The 18738-nt window shown below is 38.5% G+C and overlaps 1 protein-coding gene across 18 annotated transcripts in view; it reads left to right on the plus strand.

Annotated features, from left to right (window-relative positions):
* The window catches only part of APBB2 (amyloid beta precursor protein binding family B member 2), a 162364-nt gene extending 145833 nt beyond the window's left edge, over nt 1–16531 (plus strand). For 16 of the 18 annotated variants that reach the window (XM_015624830.2, XM_015624839.2, XM_015624845.2 and 13 more), the window contains 6 exons: nt 6604–6718; nt 9103–9190; nt 10054–10137; nt 10630–10745; nt 11424–11603; nt 12213–16531. In XM_015624830.2, the coding sequence (XP_015480316.1) occupies nt 6604–6718; nt 9103–9190; nt 10054–10137; nt 10630–10745; nt 11424–11603; nt 12213–12380 (751 nt within the window). In that variant the 3' untranslated portion in view covers nt 12381–16531. The remainder of the gene's footprint in view (nt 1–6603; nt 6719–9102; nt 9191–10053; nt 10138–10629; nt 10746–11423; nt 11604–12212) is intronic. The other 2 variants (XM_015624838.2, XM_015624848.3) reach the window with 1 other exon arrangement.
* The last annotated feature ends 2207 nt before the right edge of the window (nt 16532–18738 follow it).

Below are 18738 nucleotides of genomic sequence, written 5' to 3' on the forward strand. Positions count from 1 at the left end.
GTCTGAATGATAAAGAACAAAGGAGAACTAGGAAGCCTTGCTTATAAAACAAAACACACTGGAGAGATTAACTATTCTGGTGTAGTCTGCTGTCTTCAGTTAAATCTGTTGTAGTGCTTTGAGCATCTCAGCTTGATGTATTTCTTTATTAAATCTTTAAATATTCCTTTTAAACAAAAGACCATGTCTTCCAATTAGATTTGGAAGACAGAACCATCGTCAAAAATATCTAAATACTAATTTGTCAAAGTCAAATTTACAGGATCTGCTGCAGAGAGGCTGTTCAGAGGTTCACAGGCATAGTAACACATTCATTTACTTAAGGGAAATTCAGGATTCATCACACTGGCCATCTTAAGGAGTTAAGCCACCACTTTACAATGCTTCAAGGGAGAAGCAACAACTATAATGGCCTTGACAAACTCCCTAATTTGTGTGCCTTTTCTTCAAAAACTGCTGCACAGGGAAGGAAGGCAGCCCCCTGCCCATGCACATTTCAAAGGTATTGTGAAGTAATTAAGGAAAAAAACAACAAAACACCCTGAAATATTTGTATTGACCAAGTCAGTGGCCAGTGATTTTTCATGTGATCTGTCCCAGAAGTTCTGTCTTTTGTTAAATCTATCTATAAAACAAGCAGAGGTCTGGCTACTGATTGGCTTTTCAGTTTGCCATGCCTGTCTAGCAGTTGGTGAGAGCAGTAAGCCCCATCTGAGCCCCGAGCACCAGCTGGATGTGACATTCTCTTAGCTGGGCCTCCTTGGGCTGCCAGTCCTACCAGGAGCTCAGTTGCCAGGGCACCCTTGGTGGTGACCGTGGCACATGTGACAGACTGACCTCCTGGCCACGGTAGTGGTGCTTTGGCCATGTGATTGTGAGGTGAGGCTGGGAATGAGGACCAGCATGGGACATACATCTAAGCTGTACAATCTGTAGTGTTGTCACTGTGCTAACAGAGCTCATGCATCTGGAGAACTATGTGCTTTGACATAACTCCACTTGATGCAGATGTGTGGCCCTTTGCAGGAGTAGAATGAAAGCCCTTGGTAACAGAGGGGTAAATGAGTTGTGACATCCCGGAGCCACCTTTCTTGCTAGTGAGGAGGTGCTGGTGAGGCTGACAGGACTCCTGTCCCCTCCACGCAGGAGAAGGTGGTGGGCAGCACTGAAAGCCCTTCTGGGGGACCAGCTTTTGCAGCTGCCTAAGCATCAGGCTGCAGGAAGGAAATTGGAGTGACAGTCACACAAATGCTTTCAGGCTTGGAAGTGCTGGGCTCTGAAGGGCTGAGCTGGGTATCAGACATATCAGCTCTGAGAGGGTTTTAACAAATTTTGGAAGCACACAGAACTGTGGCAATGATAAGACATCAAAGAAAAACCGGCAGCTGTGAGTTTTAGGGCTGCCAGATTAAAGCCTCTGAGTATCACAGAAAGTAGCCATAGCTCCTCCTTCAGAGTGAGCAAGTGACATTATCAAGGAATGAAGCAAACAGCCTTTCAGCAGGGGATAATTTGCCCTACAAACTTTATGCTTGAATTAGAAAAACAAGCTACACTCTGTCAATGCCAGATTATTGGAAGAGAATTAAATTAAAATGCATAACTGATGTTTTGCTGCAAGGCAATCCATTTTCAAATTGTGTAAAAACTGAAATAAGAAAATTCTCCCAAAAATCTCTTTTTGGGGTGGGCATTTTAACTACTATAATATAGTAGTTATACTATAATGTCATGGTGGCCAAGTGTGTTATTCTGGTTTGTAGCTGGAGAGCAGCTAAAGAGGTGGAGGAGCTCTGTGAGGTGAAGCACTTGAAGTGAAGAAAAATGGAAGTCTTTATGTGTATTTAGGATTTCCAGAAACTGTCAGAAACAGTTGAACACTGAACAGAAACACAGGGAAAATTCTTCCTCCCCCACATCACTTCCAGCTCTTATCACTGAGAAGGGTAGATGTGGTTATTGTATAAGAGAAATGAGAAGGAGAAGACCTTTGGGAATAGTCCTTTTTCTTCCTCCTCCAGGATTTGATTCCAAAAGTGTTGGGTGTATATTCACCCGGAGAAGGGGTTATGAGTTTCATTTGGAACAGGTGGAAGGGGAGCAGTGGTTTCACTCAGTATCTGTCTGGTATCTGGTAGTTGAAATGTCCTCGTAAATCTTTAACAAACAGATTTTGCAGCATTTGTGAATACTGCTTGTTTCATCTATTTATTTTTCTTTATTTTTTTCTTTTCTGCATTTTTCTCTGTAACTTTGCAGGTTCCTCAGTGTGACCATAGTAAAAACACAAGGGAACTGAACAGAGCCAGAAACATTATTTCAGCTATAAGCTATTCTCCTTTCTCCTATGTGAATAAGAAGTCTGGATAGAAAGTTAATCCAGAGGATTTGTAATTTCTAACATACATATTACTGCAGAGTTTCTTGCCCCTCATCTTTCTGCCATTCATGATACTAGAATATTTGTATGTCATGGAAAAGCCCCACCTGAGGATGATCTTGATGGCATTATATCTGCCTGCTTTTATCATGTGCCTCATCTCCCTTCTCTTGCTTTTCTCCTCCTCTGCTCCCATGGACGTTCAAGTCTGGACAGTGAACAGCAACCTCCTGCCAGGTGCCTCTGACCCTGCTCTGCTATAGTGGTGGCTGCCCTCCCCTTTTTGTTTCCTGCTTCCATAAGTCTCTGGCTAGCTGTTTGCAGGAAAAGTGAAGCCTGAAAGTTACAAACTCAGGAGATTTTGTATTTCCCCACAGCCTGGCATCTGTTCTGTGACCCTGCAGTTGCAGAAGTCTATACACCAGGACAGAGAAATCATCTTCTGTAGGCTAGTCTGGATGAATTTCGATCAATTTTAAGATAAAATCTTTTGGTTCAAGGATTCTTGTTACTATTTGTAATACATATATCTGGAAGGAAATGTACATTCTCCTGCATGTGTATCATTTTAATGTAGGTGTTTTAAATAGCAGCAATTTCATTTTATTGAGAAGAGTAAAAAATTTTATTTCATACTTTAAGGCTAGGATGTTAGGGATTTTTAACCAAAAGCAAAAAAAGGATTCGTGCAATTCTATATTGTTCTACAGTCTTTTGAAGAAATAAGTTTAATGTGAGAAGGTAATGAAGGATGTGCTACTCTTTTAGGCTGTACTTAATTGGGATGCCTCCTAGGACTTCAGCTTAATAGTGGCAAATGGTTATAACTGCTACTCAAACAGGACAGCATTAGCATAAATTGCTTTTAATGTGATTATATTCATCCAGGGTTGAGCAGCTAAGTGATGCTTAGCCAGGTGTTAAATAGGTACGATAATCTAAGGTTTAGTCAATGACTGTAGACATTTGCCAATTAGAGAGAGTAAAAGAGCAAATAAAAATTAAATTCCCTTTTATTTTGCACCCTACATTTTCTTTTCAACTCTCAAAATTACTTTTTAAAATGTCTTTCTCTGGTTCTGTATTCTTTCAAAATAAATTACTACTTAATTCTTAACTGTTCAGCAGAACCAGTCTTACCCACTCTTGCACAAAATTATTCTGATCTATTTTTCTGTTTTTCTAGCTTTGTCTAGAATACTGATTTATATCCAGTTCCTATAACTGGAAAGTTATTAATGGATGGTGTAGTACGTGTGAAAATTACTTTAAAAAAAATTTAAAATTCATTTCTGTGCAGTATTTCTTCTCTATAATCCTGTATCAGTTGAAGTGTTGCACTTGTGTTATAAAATTTCAAGAGTATACAGCTTTTTTTGCAGCATTCTTCTCTCACTAAACACCTTGTTGTTCTCCCCACTGACATGGAATGAAATTTTACTAGGAGCTGTCATCCAGATCCCACCAATTTCATGTGCACATACACCCTATGGAGGCAGAGACTCATCCAGCTGGATGATATATGATGTTAACCCTGTGCTAGCCCTCTATCAGGCCATGGGCTTTGAAATAGCTTTTTATTGTCTTTTTTCACTTGTTTTCCCAGCAGAATGTAAAAATAGGGGAGTGGTAAGAGGAGGCATTTGCCCTTTTCCATAAATTTCTATTACAAACACGTTGCTCAGCATTTCTTCATTATCCCAGAGGCTTGTTGCACATAAATCTCACTTAAATGTTAATCAGCTTCAAGTGAGCTGCAGTCAAATGCAGGTTTATAGATGAAGCAACCCAGAAGGGACCTGAAGTGGAAAAAGGATCAGAGACTGGTCTTCTGGCTTACTTGGGATTCAGGGCTTTGGACAAAAAAGCAGCTGTTCCATTGTGGTCCTGTGTAGGGAAACACAAGACTTTTCCTTAGTTTTACTGTAGGAAGCAGACACTCTGAAATCCTCGGAAAGCCATACCTTTCTTCTCCAAGAGGAAGCATGGAGCTCTGTTTATCACAAGCCTAGGAATGCCTGAGGAGAGGCTGCAAGGCTCCTGCAGGCAGAGGAGGAGCCACCAGCCCGTTCCCCAGCTCCAGCTCTTGGCTGCTGGGCTGCAAGCACAACCGCATCTAGGTGGCTTCCAGGAATTAATGACAGCAGTGCTGCTGTCTGTGCACTGCCAGAAGGGGCAAGGATGGTTTGTGTGCTAATTTTGATTGATGATTTGAAAACAGATGGTGCTGGCAGGGTTGAGTATGATACGGTACCACAGGTTTAGAAGAATTCATATTTCATGCTTTGTCTCAGTAGATGCAGGCCCTGATCATCTGAAGCTTTATGTATATTCACAATCCGTGAATGTAATTAGCTGATTTACTTTGTTCAAGCTGTTCAGGTCCTTAAAGTGAAACACTAGTGTGTGAGTCTGGAACACCACCATGAGGGTTTTATTAGCTCTCAGTACTTGAAACTGATGTACTGGCTGGTGTGTCATTTTCTTCTGTAATTGTGTTATACAGCCTTGTTTATGATTGCATGCCATTACAAGCAGAAATATTTACAGAAGCTGCAGGACTGTGTGCTGGAGGGGCTGGACACAAGCCTTGCATGCAGCACTGCAGTACTGAGGCAGCACTTGTGGAACTGAGGCGTGGGCCAGGTGGTCCTGGCTGGAAGGGTTCAGGTGGCAGCACATTCCACGTGCTGCCCCACTGCCTCCTGTCCCTCCTGTGCCCTACTGTGTGCCATTGCAGGCTGGGATGCAGTGAGATGGAGAGGGGCCTCCAGCTTCACCGTGTTTCTTCATGGTTCTGTCATGTGGAATTGCTTTCAGATTTCATGCTCTGATAGTTTTGTGTGGCTTGGGTTTTTAAAAATATTATTCATCAGGCTTCAGGTTGCAAAGCACTTAGATGAAGCAACCAGCTGTACCTTTTACTGAGCAGCCTTTACATTGCAAGGGCTTATGAAGAGCAAAATCTGCTGTTCAATTAGATACAGGTACGGTACTTAACTGCAGGACGGTGCCCGTATCTTGCACAGAGCAGGAAGGCCAGCAATCCATTTGCCACAGTCTCCGATTCCCCCTGGATAACTTCAGTGTAAAATTCTTCAATTCAATGGGCATTTAAAATGAGTTTTAAAATTGGCCATCCATGCTACATTAAGCCCTGCTCAGAATATTTACTGACTTTTATATACAGAAATCATTTAGTTTATAGTAGGCCTGTGGCTTAGGAATATCCCTCCTATCTCTTCACCACTGAGAGCTTTGCTGGTAATTATTTATGTGTAAAGCAGAAAGGCACTGAAAAGACACTTCAGACATAAGAGGCTGGAGCAAAGTGCCAGAGAAATCTGAAGGTATCAAGAGGGTCGCAAAGTAGGAATGAGCTGGGGCTGCATGGAGGACATGGAAAAGCAGAGGTGAACAGACCAGTGAACAGAGGGAATAGCAAGGATGGCAGCTGGACAAAGTCAGGCTTCTTCCTGGCTCAGTATGTATTGCTGACTGTTTCAGTAGAGCTCCAGCCCTTAAGTGGCCTGAGAACAAACAAACCTAGTCATGGCACTTCCTTTATCCATGCTAGAAAACTACACTGTACTGTGGTAACTAGCCAGTGCAGTGCAGAAATCTCTCTTGTAGGGCAGCTTTATTTAACTTTTGAAAAAATAAGGTCAGAAATTTAGGGCAATTAGTGTGAGCAAAGCTCAGCAGGTTCACATCTCCCTTATGCAACCAGATCTCTAATTACTATCTGCATATTTTAAACACTTCATGCAGTCCTTTGAAATACAATTTTTCTCTGACTACAGTGTTGTATGCTGTTTCTTGGGTTTTTTTAGCAGTTAAGAGCTGCATATGTTTTCTGTCCTAATATGCAATTCTGTCTCTACTTCATCTTCAGTAACATATTTGAGTAAATTTTGCTGTTTGTTACAATTGCATCTGAAATTAAAGGTTGTAACTTGAGCAAGCTGCATGGTTAGGAAACTGTAATGAGCTTTTGAATTAAAAGGAATAAGCACCAAACTTTAGATATCTGTTTCATGGGTAAACAGTTTATTACATTTGTAGACCTGCTTTGTTGAAGGCTTGTATTTTATGCCTTGAGAGCTCAGGCATACACCTGTTAAACTAAAGTAGGATTTGCAGTTTTGGAAATACTGATGATTCTAATGTCATTGAATTTGTTTTGCATGTTTCTAATGTGTCCTTCTGTCTTGTTTACACAGAGACTTTGCTTATGTGGCAAGAGACAAAGACACAAGAATTCTGAAATGTCATGTGTTTCGATGTGACACACCTGCAAAAGCCATTGCTACAAGTTTACACGAAATCTGCTCAAAGGCAAGTGGATTTAAAATCAGCTGCATTTGTCTGTTCAGAGGTCCTTCAGCCTTATACGTGTAATCACCAGTTGTACGCAGTGTTAGTTTAGTTTATATAACTGGCAATGAGAAACAGTGGAGAGAATTTGTAAGGGAAAGGATGCAAATGGATGGGAATTATGGGAGAGTGGGCATTTGGATCTGAGGAGGATGATATGTGCTTTTGATTTGACAAGTGGGTATAGAGGCCAAAGGCTTTCCTTAATAATAAAGAAGCTGCGGGTTCAAAATGGAAAAAGAATACAGAGGTTCAATTAACAAACAATGATGTTAAACTCCATAAATAAATCAGACCTTGTTTAAATGGTGTTATTCAATGGTATTATCCTCAAGGACATAGAGGAAAATAGTTGCTAACTGTATTTTAAAAAGTCATGGAGAAGGGGTTTAAGGTAGTGAACTCTAGTTATGTAAATGAAAGGATCTTAGCTCCTGCTCTGATAGTGTTGTCCATAATACTGGGGAGGACTATTCTTTCCAGTCATTCTGCCTTACAGATTTGACACCATTCCATGGTTATTAATTTTGATTTTCTTGGATGATCAGTTCATGAGTGTCCTCTGTACAGTCATTTCATGCAGTGGTAACAGCGCAGCACTTCCTTTACAGTGGGCAATCTGAAACACGTTATGAAGAGGAAGTTAAACTAATCTACTTGAAACTCTTTTTTAGTTTGCATCACATAAAAAGTGGGCTGTGGGAGTGAATAACCTTATCAGCTATCTCTAGGTAACTTGTCTGTCCTCATAAGTCACAACTCTTCTAGAAATGCTAGTTAGGAAATCTTCAGATTTTAAAATTCTGCTATATCACTGTCATTTGCTTTTTACATTTTATCCTCATGTTAGTGAATGGAATCAGTGATGCCAAACCCTCCTCTGTAGTCAGTTGTATAGTCTTAAAATTTTTCATTTTTGCAACACTGACGATGTGTTATTGAATTTGTTTGTGGTGTTTCATGCAAGCAACATAAACCTTTGCACAGTGTGCATTACTGCAGCCCTCTGGGCAGCAGGGTTATGCCTGAGGCAGGAGATAGCCCAGCAACTGTGCAAAGCCTGGCAGGTTTGTGTGGGTTTGGGCTCCAGAGGGAGTGCCAGCAGCAGTACTTGGGGAGCTGCTCAGGTTGGCCAAGAAGCAGCAGGCTGTCTTGGTGAATTTTAACACCAGCACTGCAGCAGTGACTGACTGGAGACCTGTTATGTTTGTCCTAGTTCTCCTCCAGTTCTCCACTTCACACAGGTATTTCCAGCAAGTGTAGCAGGGGGAAATATGCTAGACAGGCCCTACTACTGCTGCTACATTGAGTAAATGCCATGGTAGTTTTATACAGGAATATCAGAAAGGGAGCAGAGCTGTCACATAAGTAACTGACATGAAACTTCTGACATTAATTTTGGATAAGAGAACACCTAGGCATTTAAAATCATAGCTAACAGCAACACAGTTAATTCAGCAATAGATGTAATCCTGATTCAGGGAAGCACTTGGCTTGTGCTGACATGCTGTATCTCCTTACTAAGTCAGGGTTTCTTCCTAAGCTAGTGTGTATAATTTTTCATCAGAGGGGCAGGAATATTCTCATGTGACCCTGCAACTGAAAATACTATCAGAATATAAAACTAAAAAAAAAAAAATAAGGAGGGGGCAGAAAAGTTTGCTAGAAGCATTTTCAGACCAAGGGTCATCTGCTGTTAAGACAAAGTATCTTTATAGCTTAATTACAATGAACAGTTGTAACATAAAGAAGCAGATAGCTGTGGTTCATATATGAGCTTTGGAAAACCTCTTTTACCTTCCCTGGATCCTTTCTCAGTCATATTTGTAGGGAATAACCATCCAAAATATTTATTTAGAAGTGGGTCTTTACTCCTCTTTTGCTAGTACTACACATTTTGTAGGAGCCACGTGTTATATTTTGCATGGGATTTTTAATTCTAGAATAAACATAAAAATGGAGGAAAATATTTACCCAGCAGAAGATAGTTCAGAGAGGAACATGCATAAGAAACACTCTGCTATGTGTGTTACATATTTATCTTTCTTGCTCTATTACTCCTCACTATAATTTTCCTGTTGATAAACATGACTAGATTTTTTTCATTCTCAACCTCTCTTTCATCTAGCCTTGGACACCACTTAAGTTCTTTACCTAGTCAAGGAATGGTGAATAAAGTGGAGTAAAATTAAAGTTGTTGTTTAAAAAGAATAACCTGCTTAGCCGTGTATCTTCTGACTTATTTCAGATTTCAAAAATAGGGTTGTAATAGAAGTAGATTTGTAGTTGTTGCTGTACTACATATTTACTTTTTTTAAATGCTGTATTATCACTGTCTTCTTAAGATTATGGCTGAACGGAAGAATGCTAAAGCTATGGCTTGCAGCTCATTGCAAGACAGGACAAATGTCACCCTTGATGTTCCTCTGCAAGGTACTGTGTGTTACAGCTAGTATCCTCAGGATGGTCCTCTTTTAGATAAGTTTTTTTTCTGATGCAGATTTTGACCAAAATGAGCATGCTGGGTGAAGAAGTCAGGAGTGTATTCTAGCTTTTTAATTAATGTATCTGACTGTCATCTGTTCCTGTGTTACTTTTAAGTATTTTTCTTGGTTATGTTTACAGTTACGGAGTCCTGCTCAGTTATGTCAACTTGTGCATTTCATCTTTTATTTTGAAATGCAAGTGTTGCAAACACAGTCTAACTTATTTGTGGCTACCCAGGATATTCTTTTTCAAATCAAAATACTTCCTGACTTGAGACTGCACAAATCCAGATCTTGCTTAAAACCAGAATATACTCCAGTTACTCATTCAGAAGAGCCATAGGAGTATTCCTCCTAGGCTTCAGCATCTATTTTAGCAGCTTCTGAGGGAAGGCTGCAAGTGGGCTGTCATGCAGCTTTTACACATGTTACTGCATGGTAGGAGGAAGTTGTCTTTGTGTGACTGTGTTTAACATACTAGCAAGGATAGTATTAAAAACAGATTATAGATTTTACATAGTTATTGCAGTGAAACTTAGGTCTATACATCTCAGAGACCCATTCATCTTCATTTTCTGTGTTTTAATGTGCCAGTGATACAATGTGATTTTATTCTTAGTATAGACCAAAGATTCCTTTAGAAATTATTGAGGCTTCTTCTTGTTAGAAGGAATAAAAATTTCTTTAAATCGATGCAATGCCTTCAGAATACAATTAATGGGTAAACAGTTTTATGTTATTGATGAAATGAAAGTGCTTTTTCCTGCTGTGAATGCTGATTAATAGAAATTGACTTTTGTTCCCATGCAGTAGATTTCCCAACACCAAAGACAGAACTGGTACAGAAGTTTCACGTCCAGTACCTGGGCATGCTACCTGTAGCTAAACCCGTGGGTATGTAACACTTCAGTGAATTCCAAAGTACCTTGCTAGAACTCTAATGGCTCATCAACTGCCAGTGCATGATTTTTGAAGGGTAGCAATTCTTCTGTTTCAGTCACATGAATCAGGCAAGAATACATCTAATATTCAGGGCAACATATGAACATGTGTTTTGCAAACAGGGATCTGGAAGCTGCCAAGAAGGCGGGGTTTTTTCTACAGCTTTCTCTGAATATGAGCTCTGCTACTAATGAGAAGGGCCCTAATGAACTGAAATGGTACAAAAGCTAAACATGATGCTATCTTGTTTTTTTTAAGCCAGAGGCACCTATTTTGGCTTTCCAGGTGGAGAAATACTACTTCACAGTACTTTATTCCATGATCAAATTAATTTTAATAAGGAATCCAAAACAATCTGTTTTCTATACAATAGTATGAAGATAAAAAAAATCTGTTATTTTTTATATATATTATTTTTCACTATTGCATTTTACTCTCTTCTAGGAATGGATACTCTGAACAGCGCCATTGAAAGTCTAATGGCTTCCTCTAGCAAAGATGACTGGTTGCCTGTTACCATGAATGTTGCTGATGCTACTGTCACAGTCATCAATGAAAGAGTAAGGCAGACTGTGTTGTTTAAAACACACTTAAAATAATATGAGTGTTGAAAACCCAGAACACAGAAGTGATAGTAGGGTTGGTTTAAACTAAATTTCATTTGCTTATTTTACATTTTATTTATTTCCAGAATCTGCAGAGGCTCTTACTGCTTGTATCAGCTTCAGTTTTCTTTATCATTCCAAGAAAATTCTCAGAAATAAATTATTATAAGTATTCATTATATACTTAAATTCAGTGTTTTCCTTTCTAGGAATTTTGAGCCTAAAATTCTGTAGGTTAAGCCCAAAGTGGTAGCAATCCTAAACACCAAACTGCATTTGCCTTACTCTTGGTATGGAAGCCAAGAGTAATATAAAAATCTGTGTTACATCTCTGTAACATACCAGTGATAGGAGAGCATGTTTTGTAGTCATGTTTAGCCATATTGTTTTGTTTCTTCACAAAACAAGCAGCTTCTCAAATGCACAACATTTTAAAATGTTGTGGTAATGCCCAAAGCCTCGCTTTTCTGGTGACAGACTAGAAGGGGAGATCCAACCCATGCCTGAGCATGCTTGGTTTATGCAGATAGATAAGAAGGAATTACTATAATGTATCAGTGTATTTTCTCATTTAATCAAAATTGAAAGTTCCACAGAGTATCCATAATGATCAATCCTTTGATTCATGACCAGAATGAAGAGGAGGTCATGGTGGAGTGTCGTGTGCGGTTCCTGTCCTTCATGGGAGTAGGCAAAGACATCCACACGTTCGCCTTCATTATGGACACAGGAAACCAGCATTTTGAGTGCCATGTTTTTTGGTGTGAACCAAATGCAGGCAATGTATCAGAAGCTGTTCAGGCTGCTTGTATGGTACGTGACCTTCATCAAAGGCCTCTAATAGCACTTTAGATTTTCACTGCCTCCATAAATTATCATTTTTTCAAATTCACAGTTATATTAATTTCATGATAGAGAAAAGAAAGATAAAAATAGGAATTAATATTATTATATATTTAATCAATTAAAATCCAAACGTTTTCATGTTGGAAGTGCCAGCTTAGTGAACAATGTCCCTTTATTTTCTCTCCTAATCTCTGCAACGTCTATGTAAATTAGAAATCTTTTCTTTCACTACTCAAGTCACCTAATGCTGGAAAAATGTTTTACTTGGAGTCGTGTTATGAAATCCTGTGGTAATATAGTGAAAATAATCCTTTTTCAAGAGTAACTGAACCCAGAAAGATTATTTCTCAGTTTTCAAATGGGTATTTATGTGATTTAGTATCTGTTGTGTGCTAATGGACAATTTCTGCCCAAGCATTGACAGACCAATTTCCCATTAACTTCAGCTGGGCTTCTTGTCACAGCCAAAACAGAGGTTTGACTGTATTTCATGAGAAAATACTAAAAGTGTATTTGAAATGGTCTGTGAAGTTATTGATGCAGTAATGATTGCAGAATGGCTTTGCTTTGTTGCAGCTACGGTATCAGAAGTGCTTAGTAGCCAGACCTCCTTCACAGAAAGTTCGGCCGCCCCCACCTCCTGCAGACTCGGTGACCAGAAGAGTTACAACTAATGTAAAAAGAGGAGTCTTGTCTCTCATTGACACTTTGAAACAGAAACGTCCCGTCACTGAGATGCCATAGCTGCGTAAGAGAGAAGATTCTCCTACCATTTGACAGAAGATTACAGTAGCTACACTAAGGAAAATGAATGGATGATGTCTGACCTTCCATTTCAGTTGCTGATGCTTTCTCTTCAGAGAATTTACCCCTATTGAAACAATGTTAGACAAGCATGTTCTCTCGTTCTTGCCACCATCGTGTGATATGAAAAGAAGCATGAATAATTTTTTTGCTGTCAATGAGTTACATCATGGGCAATGGAAGGTCTGTTTGATTGTAAATATATGAACATTACTTAAACTCACATAAAAAAGAGAATATGGCCACGTCCCTCCTAGTGAACTCATGCTAAAGTCCTTGGAGTGAATGATGCCTGAGTTAAAAGTTTCACCTTCTTGAGCTGGATTTGTCACAAACCAATCTTAAATCCTACAGCACTTTGCTCTGTTTTCAACACTGGAATAGGTATCAAGTATTAGCTACAACTGAATTACTGTAGATTAAATACCAAGTTTTGTTGTTTTTTTTTTTACAGAACTACACCAGTTTCTTTTAAGTTGTTTGGCAGCATTGGTCTAGCAACTACTTTAACATCTCCCTGACATGTTTCTGAATAATACTGTCATTATGTCATCTTCTGGTTACACATTACACTTTTACAGAAGAATTGTGTTTAAAATCAAACCAATGATGAAAAATCCAAAAGTGTTTTCAGTAATCAAGTTGCAGGGTGATCCACTGAAGCTTTTCAGCTTTAAACATACAAACTCAACTGCTGGCTGTTAAATTTATTCTCCTAAATCTATCATTAATTTATCAAAAATGCTCTTTGTTTCATGGAGGGCTCAAACCAATCAGAAATAAGAAAGAAGTAGTTAGTGATTTTATTGTCTTACAACTGTTATAAAGACTAAACTATTCCATACCTTTTCTATACAAGTGTTTGATGAAATGTTCAGTTCAGTGTCTGGTTGCATAATTTCCCCTTCCCCTCAGAGTTTGTTAATGAATACTTAGCATGCCAGAAGAACAATTACATTTCTTGTTATTTACAAAATTTCGTGGAATTTATTTTACTTTTAATGCTCTTGTAACAAAATAAGAGTTGTTTTTTTTAACAGGATAGTGTTTCTGGTACTACAATTAGGTTTCAATGCTTTTCCTCCAAAGACTTCATATTACAGATTTGCTTTACACACCTGCAGATCCTCACAAATCAGCCCAGCATTGTCCTCAAAATTGTACCTCAGACTAATTTTGAAATGCAGTCATGCATCTTCAGTCTTTCCCTTTGTCATCTTCTGTCTATACCTGCAGATTGGTACAGATTTTGGAAATGGAACATTAAGTATGTTTAACTAGTGTTAAAGATGTTTTGCCTCCATTTATAGCTAGGTTCCAAATTGTGCCTGTCTCCCAAGTCTGCAAATCTTGTCATACTCCAATGATAAAGGATCACTGGCTAGGTTTTTGTTACAATAACTCTTTATTTTAGTATGCAAGAGACTGTTATAAACAAACTATTTTCTTTTTTATTTCCTTGTTTGAAGAAATTAATGACCACACCTGGCAAAGTAACTTAAGAGCACAACAGGAAAAGAGTGATGATTCAAGAAATTTCTGCATTGAAAAATGCAGGAAAATCATTACTAAACTCGGCATGATGTATGAGCAAGCGTCAGGTGAAGGCTGACTATGCAACTATTTAATTAAATTTAGCTTTCTACAGTGCCCTCTGAAGCGCTGATCCTCTACAGATCTCAGATCTTTTCATGAGCACGATTCTGCACCTCAGGCACTGAAGCAACTGTTCCCCCTCTCAAGGCTCACACTCTTGCCACCTCTTTTGCACCACCTCCATTGCCTGTACAGCTGGAGAAGCTGCTTATACTGGGGACACAGGTAGAGCTGGAGGGGAGGGAGTACAAACAAACTCACCCCCTTTAGCAGTACCTGTGGTTTAACTGACCATGGAGCCAGATCACAAAGCATAGGGGTGGCAGCTTGCATATAGCTTCTGTAGTTTCCAATACTGATCCCAGTCACCTCTGTTAGGAGCAGTGTAAAACTCACTTCCTATCAGAGAATCACAGAACAGTTCGGTTTGGAAGAGACCTCAAAGGTCATCTAGTTCCAAACCCCTATCAGGGGGACACTTTCTACCAAAGTTGCCCATCCAACCTGGTCTTGAACATTTCCAAGGATGACTGCTCTCAAACTTTGGTGGCTAACACCATACCCTTAGGTAGGATTGTGAAGTTAAGAGATGAAAGTTTTCTTGTTTGTCATTGTGCTAGTGATTCACATTTTATTTTATTTTAAATTAAATACTTTGACAGTGTCTTTTTTAAGTTTCTGCTGACAACGTTGTGATTTGGGATTGGCAACTGTTGTACAGCAGTAAATTAATTTTAAACAGTATAATTATATTTTGTCATGGCATCTGCAGAGTGCTGATTCTCCCCATGAGAGTTCCAGACTCTCTTTAACTAAAGCAACACTTAGCAAACAGCACTGTAAAGGTTCTACATCCGTGTTGTCAAGGCTAGGAACATCTAGTTAGCTTTCATTAGCAATGTGTGCAACTGCAGCCAGGGCTGAGGAGAAGACAGAAAGGTATTTGAAAAGCTGTACATCACTCACCAGTGTATGTTTTAAAAGGTTTATGTCTGTTAACAAAATGTTGTTCATTTTGCAAATATTGAAGTAGTGTGCTTAATGATCTGACTATATGTGGCCTTTTTGCTTCAGTAGAGCTCCGTATTCTCCAAGAGATTTAATATACACCCAGGTGTTTGCAGAATCAGAGCCTATTATTGCAAATCTTTTGTTTCACAATACATTCACTCTTTTTACCACGGCCAAAAAAAGTATGTATGGGATGTGTGTGTGTGTTTGAGCAACTGCAACTGTTCTAGTTGATGTTATAGCAACCCTTCAGTTATCTATGCATTTTTTATAATACCTAGTGATTCTGTAGGCTGGCAGCCATGTTCACTATGCCTTGTATGTCTGATGCCATATTCTAACTTAACCTGGTAAATACAGCTTAAAATATTTTTATTTTATTTATTCTATTTTTACTGAAATATCCTCCATTATTATGTTGATGTATTGTCTTTACTGGATGTGCTCTTGTAATATTCTCCACTCTGTATACTATAGGTTGCCTTAAAAAAGGCAGGCTTTGTAATTATTTGTAGTCACATTTTTATTGAAGTCTGTAGAAGAATTATGTAAAGCAAAGCTAATTTCTTAATTTTTTTCAATGCAAGTAGTAAGTTAGAGGTATCATATGTCAGTCAGTCATGTCATTAACATGCTCCCTTGCAGAAGCAAGGAGATTTATATTCAATGACTAATAGATAAAAGCCTTTCTTTTGAAACCTGTAGTGCTGGCTGTAGGTTTTATTTAAGCCATTTACCTTCATTTACAGGGGAGCAAGAAAGTGTGGGAGGTGCAAGGCTATGGAGGCCACCTACAGAGTGGTTAACTGGGAATAACAAAAATAGCATAGGAATGGCAGAGAATCCATTCACAGAAAAACAAGGTTTAGTGATATACTTCCTGTGCAGACTCATGGGTACCTAACAGAAATATTATGTCCTTTAGTGGCAGAAGAACAAAAATTGTGGAATATCACCAGTTCTCTGTCACTAACAGTTCTACATTTCTTAATTGTATCAAGCATTTCATGGATCATTTACCATGGAAGCTAAAATTGTTAGTACATCACCCATGGAAAAGAGAACATTCTCATTTCAAGAGCAAGTATGGGCTCAACATTTCAGCATTACCCTCAAATGCATTACTCCTTTCTTGGGCACATTAATTAGCACATTGCCACAACATGTGCTGTTCCATCAGCCAGTGTAGGTTTGATTTAACAGCATTAAGAAAGAAGGAAACACTGTTAGTAAGAGCCCAGTCTTACATAAAATTACCTAACTGGCAACAAAAAGGACAATTTTCCCTGCTGTTGACCACTTCTCCACATTTAAATGTAATCTGTTCTGAGAATAAATTTAGCTGCATAAAGTGATTGTCTCAACTGTTACTGCTCCATGAAACTGTGAAATTATTTTGTTCAAAATGGTGGTTGAAGAAAGGGAAAAACATACTGGTGGTTTAGAGGCAATAGCAGTACAATAAAGAGTTTTGTATCTGGAAAGCTGAATCGAGAGTTTCTAGTTGAAAATTACAGACAACTGGATTACAGAAAAAATAGTTACATAAGATACAGTTTTACTGTAAAAAGTCATTGAGTGTTATAGACATCTACCTACAAGCCATCTGAAGTCAGTCCCAGATATTGCCACCATCTGATGTTCCATGCTTACAAAGTAAGCTGCTGACCTGCAGTTGAAATATTCACTCTCTGATATTCTTGGTAAGACACCAAGATTCTAACTGGTTTAACCTCCATACAGTGTTAAAAAGGCAAATTCTTGAGAGCAAAATGAGGCCAAGTGTGGAACATCATGGCACATATTACGTAAGTAGCCCAGAAATTCTATTATTATTAGACACTTTTATGTGTTTTAAAAGTAATTTTAACTTTAATAATGAATGATACAGATCTTTATTTAAAAAAAAAAAAATCATTCTTTAACTGCAGAACCTCTTTAGTTTATTTAACAAGCATTTAACAACCATATATTGGAGAAAAAAAAAAAAGTCTCCATAGTGTATCCTTTCCTTGTATCCAACATGTAGAATCTCTCCTCCTCCTAGAATCTATCCTTACAGGTTTGTTCAGAAATAAGAGTAGAGTTCACCATGTTATTGGGACAGGTTAGGAGCATGGATTGCTCACAGGGATATGCAGAAGGTGAGGGATGTCTTTGAGTAGGACAGCTGGCTCAGATTAAAATGCTAAAAGAAATTTTCACTGATTCAGTGAAGCAAGGATATTTATCAGGTGAACAAGAGCCAGCTGTCTACACTGCTGGTGTAATATCATTCACATCTTTTCTTAAAAAGGTACTGCTGACCCAGTGACACTGACTATTTTGAAGACAAAATAGAGATGTTATAACATTTTCTCTGAATGGGTGTAAATCCAGACCCATTTGTCAAATCGGTTAAGTTCCACACTATATTGGTGATGCTCCTGGCAACATTCTTGCCAAGTACCTGAAATGGTTGCCTAGAGGAAAATTTCTGGGCCACAGCTATCTTTGCCTTTCTGTATTGCTGTGCTGTGTCTATTTCATTTTTACAAGTTCTAAATACAAATCATATTTATTGTTAAAAGTATCTCTGTGCCTCATTTTATCCTCTACTCAGATTACAAGACAATTGTAGATATTTTACAGTTATTTTAACTTTGCTAGCAAAAGGGAGCAGCTTAGAAGCCCATAGCTGTTTCCAAAGACAGGCAGCTACTCTTTGTCCAGTCCTTATTCAGCTGACTAGTGGTAACATTTATAAAAATGTTACTTTGACAGTAGCAGCTCTTTTCAATTAATAACTGTTTATGTTAAGAAATTGATAAAAAAAGCAGTTATGAACAATGACATAGTTTGATATAACATTATGATGACAGTTCAGTGTTTTTAGCATGAGAATATTTGATCTATTTTTCACTGTTAGTATTTCAATTCACACTTAAGTAGAAACTAAGAGAACAAGTACTAGAGAGCCTATGCAGGGCCTTTAATGTACTCGGCCAGTTTCCTGTACAAAAGTTCACATCTAGTTTTAGAAATAAAAAATGAGCTAACAGGCTTACTGTGCAAGGCTTATTTTCTATGCATCAGTTTTAAGTGGAAATTCACAAAAATGGGATCTAGGGCTTGTAAAGAAAATCCACTTTATAAAAAATTCAGTCTCATTTTAAAAACATTAATTTGAAACTGATTACTTGTACAGGTTTAAATCATGTGGGGGGTTGGATGTATGATTTAACTTGTCATTTTAAAGTGTATAGCAAGAGGCTATAGTTTTTTCACTTCACTTCCCCCAACAGTCTATCAGCTATCTCAGGCAGCTGAGCTCCATTCACTTTAGTGTGATTACTGGATTAAAAGTTACTATCTAACATGGATATTTCTACATGAATAGCCTATAATATATCTTTCCCAAGGCCAAATTATCTTTGCATAAAGATATACTGTAATGTAAGAGTATTGATGAATACACAGGAATTTTAACCTTCTTTACAAAGGGAGGGCCGAGTCTGAAGGGTTCATACAGCCAAGTTGGCTTGACCGTTTTTGAGCAGGGTGGTGGAAATATGCAACCACTTGGACCCTGTGCTCCAGTCTGGTTAAGTTGATAACCTTGCTTTGTTTCGTTACAACCTTTCATATGGTGGTGTCAGTGGAGGCCAAGTGATTGCTGGGGCCTTCAGTACAACCCTGTTCTGTTCTGCAT

Source organism: Parus major, chromosome 4, assembly GCF_001522545.3.
Source record: "Parus major isolate Abel chromosome 4, Parus_major1.1, whole genome shotgun sequence".
NCBI classification, from domain to species: domain Eukaryota; kingdom Metazoa; phylum Chordata; class Aves; order Passeriformes; family Paridae; genus Parus; species Parus major.